We start from the raw sequence: 14,229 nt of genomic DNA, 5'->3' as shown, positions 1-14,229 counted from the left end.
CCATTGCGAACCTGACTTCGATATTATATGGCCAAAACAAACAAAGGGACAGCAGAAACCCTGTCAGTTTGTATATTAGATAAGTTGGTCTGTTCTATGATGTAAAAGTCGCATGTGGTAAGCATTTAATCAAACAATCGATATTGCCAGTTGATATTTTATATATAATAAGGAAAATGAAGAAAACCTTCATGCTTTAATATCAATAATCATAATTGGGGTGTATTTAGCACGAAAGAACATGGCGTTATTATCTGGCAGTTGATTTAGTAAAATACTTATGGTTTAAAATAAAGCTTTTCGTGTGTGCATTCAACAGAACGGAAGTGCAAATCAATAGCGTATTATTACTAAACATTAATTATCTGTTGCTGTCTGATGTCAAAGTGATTTCATGGACCTACCCATATCAAAATCCCAGGAAAATGCTGTTTACTTAAGTTAAAAGTCTATAACAAACATTAAAGAAACAAGATCCTCCGTAATGCGTTGCAATTGTACCCACCGCACACTGCGTTGAAATCATTTTTGGTCGATTTTTTCATATGCTTGTAATGAAAATTCACCTATTACAAAGAAATAGTTTTTGCTTGACAGGGCCGTACTTACGATTTGCTGCAAATGTGCTCAGGGTCGTTTTGTACAAGATTTTACCATTTTTAATGGGAATTCAACAAAAACGGCAGTCCCTCATCAAACTGTACAGAAGTGTTTACATTAATGACAAAGAATTACACTGAACACGTGTTTTTGGTTGGAAGAATACACATGTGGGCTCCTGTCTCACTGGTTGTTTTCAGTCAAACGTGAAAAGGTCATTAGAAAACGTACCGATGACAGCATAAATGTAGTCAGTCGGCCATATTTCTCCACCGCTTCTGCGACGAATCCTCCACCGCCGCTGCGTTGGAACCACCGCTTCTGCGAAAGCTATGGCCAGTGTGATAATTACAATATTTTATCTTTAGAAAATGGGTACCGGTAATCTAACTGACAAAATAACGCTTTTTTCTAGACTAAAATGTAAGCGGTTGTGATGCGTATTATTTTTTCAAAGTATTATATCAAAAAAATGTTGGTTATAATAAAAATTCATATTATGTAGAATTTGATCATTAAGCTGAAAGTGTTAAGAATTTTATTTTCAAATACGGAAAAATACATATATACTATATCTTTTGCATTACCAACTTTTAGTAACATCTTTAAAACCGATAAAGCGGGACAGCTTTACCTATCATAAAAGTCAATAGAACAAATAATCCAATTCGTCGATTTCCGTACTAAGTGTTGTTACTGTAGTAACACGGGGGTGGGGGTGGGGGTGGGGGTGGGGTGAATCGATAACTATTAGCTTTGGTCATTATGATTTTATCTGATGCATTTACAGGCGGACGGTTTACTAAACGATGAACTTGAATGAAGTTTAAATTAATATTAAAGTGAAATGAGGAACAAGTCGAATATGTATATAATACTTTCTTTATTGTCAAATAAAAGTAATATTTAGTAATATGAATATTGTATCTAACATATTTAAAAAGCGTTACATATTATACATCTAACACAAACATTTACTTTCAGGACCATACATGTACAAAAAATAAGTAATTGCTCAGCTTTGTCTGTTATTTTAAATATGCGCCACCGATCGACTTTCAACGGACCATTATGAAATTTTCACAAATTAAAGTTGACGATATTTCCGATTGACTGGTATTTTTTCAGTTCTCTGTTTTTCTCCATTTTGCAGCTGTAAAATCTTCAAATATGACCACAAACGTCTTTTTATTCAGCAGGGCGCAAAATGATGTACTTAACAGGTTTTCTAAGTAGCGTTTCTATATACAACAAAAATACGGCAAAAATTGGTTGTGTTAAAATCATCTGCCCAATGATATATAATTTGTCAAGTTTAATTATACAAACGAGGCAAACGATTAATTGGAGGCAAACGATTTTGAACGCAAAACACGTAAAACTGACGTCGAGTTTCACCCAAAATTTCGCGTAAAGACGCCTGTACGTATTTATTGAAACTGTCCGATAGTTTTTGAACAATTTTGAAAAAGCGTACATAATTTCATTCACTATCGATTCCAAAAATAAAAAAAGAGAAAAATGGGGCGGGGGTCACCGTTTGTGATTTCGATCTATTTACCATTGTGCTTCCCCTACCCCAGTAAAAATAATGATACCTTGAGTTTTGTTCTTGAGATCTGGGCCATGATCTTTACTGTTCGATATTCACTCAGTATATGCAACTCTATGTCCATTACGATAACTTATTACTGTTAATTCTAAGGCTGGGTAATAGTTTGTACTGATTCCTCCGTCTGTCATAAGATTTATGACATGAGTTGAAAATCATAAAAACTAAATCCCCGAGAGAAAGAAAAAAGACGATATAAAGACAGAAGAAGGAAAGTGATATGTATATATTACAACGCAAAAACCATAAAACCATAAAAGTACCTATCACTTGTAGTAAGTGGGGTAACATATTTTTATGACCCAGCTTGAAACAACATTGACCGGATATTTCTTATCCCCAGGCAATATTGTAATACACAATGAAATTTAAAGGGTGATTAAACATTTGACACAATTAAATTATTTTATTTTTAATGTAACTAAATGCAATCTTGGGGCTAAAATAAATTTGAAAAATAACGCAATTTTTAAACGAATACATAAAAAAGCACTGGTCTCCAGATCGTCCGTCAAGAACAAATATTTTTTTAGATATAATGGAAATTAATAGTGCATATGCTACGTATACTGACAGACTATAATGTTGCGGAAGCACATGAGAATTAGATGTTTTAACTAATTTTTACGACGAAATTTGTATATTTAACGCGCAAACTTCTTTATTGCCGCGGCCTTCGGGGTTCAATTCCCGGCGCGACCATCTTTTTTTCTATATATGACATTATTAAATAGTTTATAAAAACGAAAATTCCTATTGTAAGTTTCATAATGTGACAACTTCAGCTTGAAAGATATCCTTGATGAACTGATAATTCTGCCTTTTAATCGAACCTCCTTTCAATATTTTATTCCGTATTCATAAATAACAGATGTCATTTGTAGAATTTTATCGTCAAGTATATCCTGTGCATTTAAGGAATATTAATTAAGGAATATTAAAGCCGGTTTGCCTAGGGTCTATATATTTCGAAAACAAAACTGTGAGAACAATAAACATCTCGCGGGAAGGTCTATCTTTGCATGTTTCCGTTACTCTAGCCAGGCCTGTTCACGTGCACGAATAGACATGCACCCGTGCAAAACCAATCATTCTGAAAACAAAGTGGTCATTTGTTAGGAATGAAATCGAATATGTCTGTAAATTCAATCTTCAAACATTCAATCAAACTAGTACCATTTCTTTCATTTTACCACAAATAAGACATATATACACTGTTATATAATTATTATCGAATATTCGGCAACTCTAATACGAAATAATGTAAAATATATTGATACTCTGATATTATTTATTATATTTCCGTTAGGTTAATCTATGAGATTTGTATAATTTTAAATCCAGATTTACAGTTAGTTTTCTATTTCCATACTTTAATACAGGACTACTGAATTAAAAACCGAGATGCATTATATTTATTTTAACATGAAGAGATGAGACGTTTATGATGAATATTTTACTTGTCTAAGAATATTATACTGACCGCGAGATTGGAAATTCTGGAAACTCTTCAGATTGTTTAACCAAAAAATTAAAACGTTTAGTGGTAAATATATCGTTCAGAACTTGTTCAGTCACAAAGTTTAAAGAGATGTTTGAAATTAAATTTTAAAAAAGCTTAACAACGCGACTGTTATGTCACTCTCATATATTTTATCAAAACTGTACAAAAGAATTATTGTGCATTTTGAATAAGTTCTAACACGGAGGATTGCGTAATGGCGGACACGTTATAGAACACTAATTTAGCATAGTTTACGTTAAGGGGACGCATACTTTGAAATTAGAAAAAAGTGGGTGGGGTATTATAAAATTTACCTGCAAAAAAGTACAAGGTTTTGGTAAATGAAATGAATACTGTTTCAACTGTTATAAGTACACAAAGGATTGCTCACTAAAATAAAAATGAGAAAAACTGAAACAAGAAAGTTATTGTTGAATTACATAAGACTTCTTGTGTACATTCAAAGTCAACAATTAAGACTTTTTGGTGCGAAAATAATAGTGCTTCACTTTGTCCAAACATTTATCAATGTCCTACAGATTCTAATTTAAAGAAAGAATGTGAAATAAGTTCACTGTCTTGCTTTTCATTTCGCATATGTGAGCTAAAACACATTATTTAGTTTGTTTACAAAGTAGTGCATAAGAAAAGATACGGTGGTCAAGGAATGCCACATTACAAAACTAAAAGAGTATATTCCCCTTAATACATTAAACATTTATCGTTACAGAAGTCTAGTGGCTTACAATAAAGGCCTAGAAATGTTGCCATTATTAATTTTTAACTTGGTATTCATGAAGTACAATGCACTTAAATATCAAAACACATTCAACAAACTTTTGAATTGTATTGTCTTAAAAATCCCAAAAATAAGGTAAAAAATTTGGTTGAGAGGTCCAATCAATGTGTATATGTGCAAAAGCAACATTCTAATCTTGTTCACAAAAGTTACTAATAAACAGCAGGAATGTCAATGATCAAAACTGGACGAATATACAGTTATCCTCACTTTAATGTCATTTATAATTTGTCCTTGAATTCTCCACCATACTTTTCATAATTCTGTTTGCACGAGTTGCACGAGAATGCTGTCATTCACGTAAAAAAACGGGGTCAAATAAGTTGTAAATGCAATATCATCTAAACGTAATTAATGGATTATGCAGTTCAAGATAAACTTTATATCATAACGTAACGAACATGTATAATGTTGTAACAACAACTTTACTTACACTGATTTAAGTAGCAGTCGGTTTATAAGTGACTTTATTGATTCATTTTGTGTTTTGTTATTGTTGTCAAAAAGTATAACGGAAGTGCCTCACAACTGAAGCGGAAACCAGTTTGATGCGCAAAGTAGTCCGCTGTAAGTAATATTATTTGACAAATGTCCACAGAAATTAATAATTTTCTAATATTAAAGACGAATATCTAAATAGGATTCATTATTTGATAAGAAATTATAATCATCGACATGTTTTTTTGAAAAATCATACACGTGCTGACACCTAAGTTGTCTCCCGTTGTTTATTAGAGTTACCTTTCGTCCGGCGCAGTAATACATTTGCAGTGAATCGCCGAGAAGTCGTGGGAAAATTAAAAACCATGTAAACAAACTAAAATTAACCACCTTTTCAAGATGAATTTCAAGTGATCGACATTATGCATTTAACCCGCCTGACCTGTGTAGCATCTTAGATATCTGTTCTAAGGTATTCATTGTGTAGAATGTCATGTTATGCCCTTGCAATGCTAATCCCACTCTGATTTTTTTGTTTACATTTTTTATCAATGACAAATATGGCGTCCATCCCGAGATGAACAGACGTGGCGTTAAATTTTTACATGTTTAAGCAAACCTGGTGTGTTAGAAAGAAAATCTCATCCCTTCAACATTATTTGGAACACTGTTATTGTAAAAAAACCTGTTTTTTCCTTATACAAAAGCTTAATATTTTGTGTTGAATGTACTTTCACAAAGACCTCTGTTTTCCTATTACATTCATAGTACCACATCCTTATCTACAAAATACTGAATATTACAGGTGTCCATCAGTATTATATCAGTTTAGGAATATGTTTTTTATTTTCCCACCGTCGATTTCTTGAATATGCACCCCTTCCGCATTGCTATATGAACTGTGAATGTAGCAATATGCGTCCCCTTAACGCTAGCGTTCGTTTAAATTATACTGTGGATGTAGTTTTGACATTTTGGTAGAAATAAAATGGGGAAGTTTTATTTAGATCCCATTAACGCACTTTATGTGCTTTAGAAGTTTTGTGACAGGTAAAATCTGTCTTGAAAAAGTATCTCCCTTACTTATGTCGTTACTGTATGTCAGTGTGAAGACAATACTTCAGAATGAGGTGAGGATTGGCCGGACAACGTGTGACGGCACTATGAACACAATGCATTTTATATTAAATATAATTTAGGAAAAAGATTTTAATGTAATACAACCATAAAATGCAAATAAAACACTGTAGATAACTTGTATTAAATATCAACAGGCACATTTAATGTTATCTAATTTCTTTTCGCGACGAAATGAGTATGGTGCGTTCTGACACTTCAGTGATGTCGTCATCACTGCCCACATGTCATTTTATTCATCATAATTTTCACATCTTTAATAGATATAATTATCAGTATCTATGAATTGCAAGAGTCCATTTTTATAAGTTTTAATGCGTGCGTTTTTTATTCCAGGTTGACACAAGGGTTGTTTTAGTTAACTCCAACTGGAATCAGAAAACGGGACGACTATTTATTTTCACGATAGAGAATATGCTATGTGAGAAGTTTCTACTAGTTTGATCAACAGATGCAGACAGACAACCCGGATGAGCCATTCGTTCTCAATGACATTCGTAACAACAGATAAAAGCTTATACTTATTGAGATCAGGAAACTGAATATTTCCATGGGGTGCATCATTTGTAACCTGCTTACATATCGAGTTCCAGCACAGAACCAACATGTGTCTTTTTAAAGCGCTCGTTTTGAATACATCTTCGGACATTAGAAGGGGTGTACTGCTCTTCTTAGCAAATGGCAAATCGAAAAGCCAATAGCGGTAATCAACATTCATGGGAATAACGAAAACATGTACAGACAGTAGTAAAAGAAGTGATACTCAACTGATTTGTTGAGTCAACGGCGCAGAATAAAATGTGCGAATTGCTAGTTTTTTAATTAGAAATGAACATAAGAAATGCTTGATTTTATTGATTACTCACATTTTCTGCTTATTTCATTTGGACAAGAAATGAAAATGATTCATAATCGTTTAAAAACTGTTTTTAAAAGTATTTAAGTTAAATAAAATGTTAATTTAATCTGACATGTCTCCAATTAATAACAATATGACATTTTTTCTCATACCCTGTCTTTGTCTTGCTTTTTCTTACATACCGTATTCTGCTGTAGGTATGATTGACCTTCATTTTATGTCATCTTTCAGTGTGTACCCATATACGAAATCAGTTAACATAAAAGAAAAATACGGGATTCGTATACTACACATAGTGTACACGGGAAAAGTCTGGTAAACGTATCTTTTAGAAATACTGGTCCGTGAATTCCCCGAATACGAAAAACAAATTCAGTCTGAATGTGACACAAATACGGGATCTGTATACTACACATATCTTGCATTAACGGTAAAAAACTAAAAAACCTGGCCCATATACGGGATCCGTATATTTCGTATACCATGCATATACGGGACTAGTCCGTAGCCCGTATATCAAAAAATACAGTTTCGTATATTCCCCGTATATGACAAAAGTACGGGATCCGTATACTAAGTATATCATGCGTATACGGAAAAAATCCGAAGCCCGTATATTAGAAAATACAGGTCCGTATATGCCCCGTATATTAGATGCAATCACAGTCCGTGTATGACAAAAATACGGATTCCGTATACTCCGTATATCCGGAATATACAGGTTCGTATACGTGTTCCGTATATTCTAAAATACGGAAAGTATACGGGAAAAAAATCTCAAGACCCTTCGAATACATGAAAATGAAACTTATGTTAATGCAGGACATGAATAAACACCATTTCTATGGAATTTTTTTTTTTAAAGTTCGTATATTTCATATATACGGGAAATATAGATTTATGTATATTCGGCGTATACGGGATCCCATATATGCATGACAAATATACGGACTTCCCGTATACTAGATGTTCCGAATACGGGATCGTATATTAGGTCCGTATATTTGTAATATACATCCCGTATACTCCCGTATTTTCGAAATATACGGGACCGTATACTCCCGTATATTGACCCCTTTTTCGCAGTGATATATAATATACATGTTTAGAACAAACAGTATTGTGAAAGATACGAACTAACTCCTATTCAATTAGATACACCTTTAATATCCGTTTTGGGAAATAATGTTAAACAACAAAAAAGTGGATATCATTTTACAATTAATGATAGAATTTCATATTTTGATTGGTTTAATGGTTAATTTGAAGTAAGTTTTAAAGTTAATAAACTTGCTAATGGTAATAATTATGGTGATGGAGATCAAATTGCGTTAATTGATACTGCAGCTTCAATAATTGATCAGCTAATACTTAAACAAAATGGAAAAATTGTCTATGATTGTAATAATTTACACAAGGTAATAAATGTAAAAAATTTAGTTGAACTATCTAAGGATTATGCAGAATCAACTGGAACACATGGATTTATTTACCGCTAGTGCTGAGAGTAGGGATGACCAAGCCGGATTTAATAAAGGTTTTGCTGCTAGAAAGGAAATAATCCAGGATGGTAATGAGGTAAATGCAAAAATTCCGTTAAATAATTATTTAATAATTGTTTAGAACAAAACGTGTTACCCTCAAGCCCAATTCAAATAACACTACAATTAACAAATGATGATGAATTAATTTACAGAGCTAATGCTGCTGATGCAAGTAGGGTTATTGTAACTAAATTAATTTTGTGGGTTCCACGTTAAATTATTTTATGATTACGGACTTAATTTAATTTTTGAAAAATATACGAAAACAGGGTGGAAATATCTCCGAGGAATGATAACATAGTCAACAGATACACAACAAACTGATATAACTTTTAGAATATTATCCGTTGTAAAAAAAACAACAACATGTGTTTGTTTATTTACAACGACCTGATAAAAGTAATTCACAAGAACATAATCGACATTATCAGATACATTTAAAGTTAATGCAGCAAATAATAATTGCAGGCTGGAATCTTGTCGTCTTTAAGTTGGTAATGGTGTTTTTCATCCCGAAACGGAATATACATGATTATCAAGAATTTATGATGATGTTCTTAATTATTCGCATAAACAAATTATTAAAACTACTGGAAGTCTCTTAAATACGTCAAATTTTCAAAGTTTTTTTGGATTTGTTCATTTTAACTTAGAATTTAAAAAGGAAGGAATTGCAGAATATCCTAAGCATATTACATTAACAGCTAAATTGTGTTTGTTTGTTTGTGTTGGGTTTAACGCCGTTTTTCAACAGTATTTCAGTCATGTAATGGCGGGCAGTTAACCTAACCAGTGTTCCTGGATTCTGTACCAGTACAAATTTGTTCTCCGCAAGTAACTGCCAACTTCCCCACATGAATTATCAGAGGTGGAGGACTAATGATTGCAGACACAATGTCGTTTATCAAATAGTCATGGAGAACATACGGGCGGAACAAACAGCTAAATTAAATGTTCGGCCAGCAGCTAATATCAGTGTTTACGCAATTGTATTGTATAAAGAAACAGTTGAAATAAATACTATTGGAAATGAACTTGTTATTGTTTAAATAAAATATACATAAAATATATAATGGCATCAAATTATATTGAATATAAAGTAAATTTAACAGATGGACAGAAAAAAGAATTGGCAACAGCTTATATAATAAAATCCCATATACTTTTAGATTAAAAATTAAAAACTTTAGGGGTGTATTTAGTAGAAATAATCTACCGAAAACAAATAGAAATAATTTACCAAAACCTAAAAGACCAAAGGTTGAATGTGGAATAATCAATTTGGACGACTCTGTCGGATCGGGAACACACTGGGTATGTGATGTAAATAAAATTATTGTTTATTTTTCATTAAAATATTACAAGATGGTATAAACATTTATGATTTATTGTATAAAATATGAAAATTAACAATGTAAAACAAAATGAACAAACAATTATAAATTATTGCAATAAAAAAGGTTAAAACCTATTGTAAATTGTTTTTCAGTATGAGTTTAAAGACTAATAATGTAGTAACTAACTGAAAATAAAACCGATACCTTTGCACTTTATCAATTAAAATAACCTGCCAAAGTTTTGCCAAAGTGGCAGACACTGACACATTGCTGCCTGCGTGGCAGGAATTTGACAGAAATTTAATATAAGTGTTTTATCAAATTTAAATACATTAAATAACCCTACCGAAGTTTTGCCAAAGTTTTGTCTTTGTGGCAGAAGTTCGACAAAAGTGTTTAATTTGTCAAATTAGAGGATTTCACAGTACTTTGTAAAAACCTGTGTTTTTTTTTTTTTTTTTTTTTTTTAGTTTGCCAGCATTGGTCAGTTTACGTCAAGGGTTAGGGTTAAAATGAGGAAAAAGTGTGCCAGAACCATCATTTTTTATACTTCTTTTGTCAGCTACTCTAAGACATAGCCACTTAGCTATTGGACCCATTTAATTGTTCAAGATACTAACGGCGTAAGCACTTCCCTGGGCCATATAACTCGTATCCTAACACGATGTGTAGGTTAGTCGCTTTCAAGAACATAAAACATCACTATATTAGTAATGTAAGAATTTTTTTATAACTTAAAACGGTAACACCGAAGGTTATTACCCTTTTACTAATGACACCTTTTTCACTTCTACTTCTAATACGCATTCATTGGTATTATTTTCAATGCATTTTTAGTGTCTTCTATTTGGGTTGGCACTAGGACAATAGTAAAGCAATTATGTACATTCCTCAGCAACCCAATGATTTTCAGTTTAGATAGTAATAATTTTATCACAACAAACCCCGGCTTTGTCTTTCTGTATATCAACCACTCCAACGCATTTATTTAGTTATTCAAGTTTACATTTCACCTTTAGAAATACGTATAAATCTTCCGTTTCACACGTGTAACAAAATTGAATAAACGTCAGATTACGCATTTGTTTCTTGCTAAAAACACAAATTACAGGGGCTGCCCTAGTTACAGGCTCTTGTAAAATATGAACAAAAATAACTCGGTTAAACACATGTTAACATACATGTCCTTGTTATTTTGTAAAAACATCAATCTACAATATAAACTTTAAATTAGAGATATCGGTTGCTCGTTTGAATAGTATATTCCTTTCATTAATAAAATGATATTCAAAATAAAATAGAAGTAATAACATAACAGACGAAATTACCATTATTTTTGTGCGTTATTGTCAATGCTTGTTTTGATATCTGAATTTTTTTACATGTATTCCTAGAAAATCCGACAGTTCTCTTTCTGGATAGAAATTATCTTACTTGATCTCTTATTTAAGTTATTGTCTTGAATATTTTGAGATATCTCCTTAAACAGGTACATACGTCCATAATCTGGTGTACAACTCGTCATTTGGACAGACTAGAAATGTCTATTACAGCGATACAGCTTTTCTGACATCAAATGGTAAAACCGTTTTACTTATCACGTAACTGAACAGGAAAACCCCTTTTAAGTTCATTAATTGATTTATTCCGGATAATGAATTAAACAGTACTACGTTTAAACCATTGCATCATATGTACTACACCACAGGAATATGAGTTATTGGCATAATGGTGCATAGAAGTGAATGCATCTGCGTTGTTTCTAATCAGGTTCTTACAATATTAGATAAGGACAGAGCGAAGTAACGAACAGTCGTTGAACAGCAACTACAGCTTTGTTCTTTTAACTTCAGAATGTTTCATCTGATTTGGTAAACTTTGCAAGATTCTTTTGAAAACATTGCTATGTTTTCAGATCAGATCTAAACGCTTGGATTTTAAGTCAAATGGTCATAGTTTCGCTATTTGACTCAAACGGAAGTGTACAAAGATGATATGATGTTTAAAAATTATGTTAACTGTGTTCGCAATAAAACAAGGTTTATAGAGCTACAACATAAAAGGTAGCATGATATTTCAAAGTCAAATGTAAAACAGAATGAAGAAAATGTTATTCCTAGAAGCAAACGCTATATACATGTACTTACGATTTGTATCCGTAGGTTTTCCATGTACGACAACTCTGCTGATATTATATTCCTCTTGAAGGTCCACACGCCACCAGGTTCCTGTAAAACTGTCAGACTTTGTTGCACTATAGTGTTGCCAAGTTGGCGGGTCTCCACAGGATTTGTCACCATCAACGGCATGACTCGCTGACCATTGATGTGTACCTTCGCTGTAGGTTGAAACCTGTGTCGCTGGTTTATTGAGAGCTATATTGCCTGTCAAAATCCGTATTATAGTTATTCATAATGAAACAAGGTCTCCGTTATGTTCGAGAATTAGCAAGAAATGGTTTGAAGAACAAACCTCATGAACTATATAAATTATATCATACGGGCTTCTTTGCAGCTTACTCGTACCGATCACTTTCGTGGTATGATTTTACTTTATATCTGTCCTACACGGCTTTTACACAACAGTTTCAAACAAAAACGTTATGATAAAGTAGTAATTAAACAATAGCTATTTGTTCTTAAATACTATACGTATAGATTTTTTTTTTCTTTAACATCGCATTTTATTGTCGTCCTCTACTTACCTGTGTCATATGCAGATATCTTGTGAAATTGCAGAAGCAATAGTGAAGCAATATATGTTAACATCTCAATCCTCATATATTATAACTAGCAATGATGGTGATATCTGAAAATAACAATATTTTGAGATAGATTGAAAATCAATACAAATGAAAAATTAAAACCACAAGGAAAAAAGTTCAACGGGAAAAGCCACGCTTAAAGAACGCAACCACTCATGCAACACAAGAAATGGAAATAGGGGCATAAGCAAATGTATACACGGACGCAACGGCTGGACATAAGTACACACGGACACAAATGAGTGGGTGGGTGAGTGAGTTGGGTTTTACGGAGACTCGACACAAATAGGTCATATATCGCCAAGAAGAAGTTATATTGAAAACGTTAATAGTAAAGCATCTATGCAAAAATGTATATACATATATAGTGTTAGAATATCAGTTGCAAGCATAATAATATTGCAAAAGATGTGAATAAAAGTATGAAATGTTCAGATTTTTTGTAAGTCCCTATCTGCTTTAAAAAGATAAAAAATATTTCCGACTGAAACTTTACAAATAACTCTCTCAATGATTGAACGTTATAGTATGTACTGCGCTGTTAGCAAAGTCCACATAGTCGATTAAAATATGTTTAATAGTTAGCGGTGTTTGACATGATACAGATTCAGGTTGATCTTCTTTATTCAAAATATAAGAATAAGTCAAACGAGTATGACCTATTCAACAACTTTCTTCCTGCGAACAGATCTGTTCCCCTGTTTGACATTCCCCTAGCGTAGGTTTAATCTCAATCTTAATCTGAAGTTTATTGAACGAAACATTGTTCCATGACAATTGCCATTTAGATAAAATGTATTTGTTGATACCTGGCCTAAAATCAGTATATGGTAATTTCAAATTAGATTGTGATAATTCGTCATAAAAGATAATAAAATTTTCTTCGCTATATTTTGATATAAACTTTAGGGCAAAATCAATAGCTTTTGCCTCGGCTGAAAATATTGTTGCGTTATCTGGAAAACGTAATTTTACAGATGGAGGTGGCTGACAGCAGCACGCCCAACCTTTAATAATCATGTTTTGTTTATTTTTTTTAATTTGTTTTTAATAGAAAATGTTCTCAGTAAATAGAAAGAAAAGTTGTTTGCGTTGTCATTACAGTTTTTACAGTTTGAAGTGATTGAAATGTCCGAGAGATTGAACATTATTTGCAATATGATCATAATGCTTTCATTATGTATAAGTATTGCATGCAATAATATTCGGTTATTTAACATTGTTCTGTACAATACGGAGTGTACCCAACTGAGAAAATCATATAGGACGAGCCGCTAGTCGAGTTCAATATGGTTTTACCAGCTTAGTACGAGTACAAATATATCTCGTATTTTACAGTTCAATATTAAATATTATTTTTAATTCTATATCTATTTATTTTAGTTTAATTTATTCACTGAACATTGTATTTTTGCCTTCCTGATTTTAAGACGCAAAACCAAACTCTGTACAAAGAAGGTCTACTTCACCCGATTTACATTCGGAACATTTTCACGCGTTTCGGGCTTTATCATATGTTTAACATGGGACTTTTTGAATCGGCCAAATACGGAAGAAATACAGGTGGATTTTTGTACGCACGTGCGTCCAATAAGGTAATATATTGTACGGTCACGTGTTGCAAATGAACGT

The 14,229-nt window shown here is 32.5% G+C and overlaps 1 protein-coding gene across 1 annotated transcript; it reads right to left on the bottom strand.

The window, feature by feature from the left end:
* Positions 1-11,980: 11,980 nt before the first annotated feature.
* Positions 11,981-12,613, bottom strand: LOC128552696 (fucolectin-6-like; the record flags this gene model as incomplete). Its single annotated transcript, XM_053533741.1, has 2 exons — positions 12,538-12,613; positions 11,981-12,217 (listed from the first exon to the last, which is right to left on the bottom strand). Coding segments are annotated over exons 1-2 (313 nt in total), but the record flags the coding sequence as incomplete, so codon positions are not given.
* Positions 12,614-14,229: the final 1,616 nt, after the last annotated feature.

Source organism: Mercenaria mercenaria, unplaced genomic scaffold (assembly GCF_021730395.1).
Source record: "Mercenaria mercenaria strain notata unplaced genomic scaffold, MADL_Memer_1 contig_3041, whole genome shotgun sequence".
Lineage (NCBI taxonomy): Eukaryota > Metazoa > Mollusca > Bivalvia > Venerida > Veneridae > Mercenaria > Mercenaria mercenaria.
The sequence above is the reverse complement of the archived record's forward strand: the minus strand, read 5'-3'. Positions and strand labels throughout refer to the sequence as shown.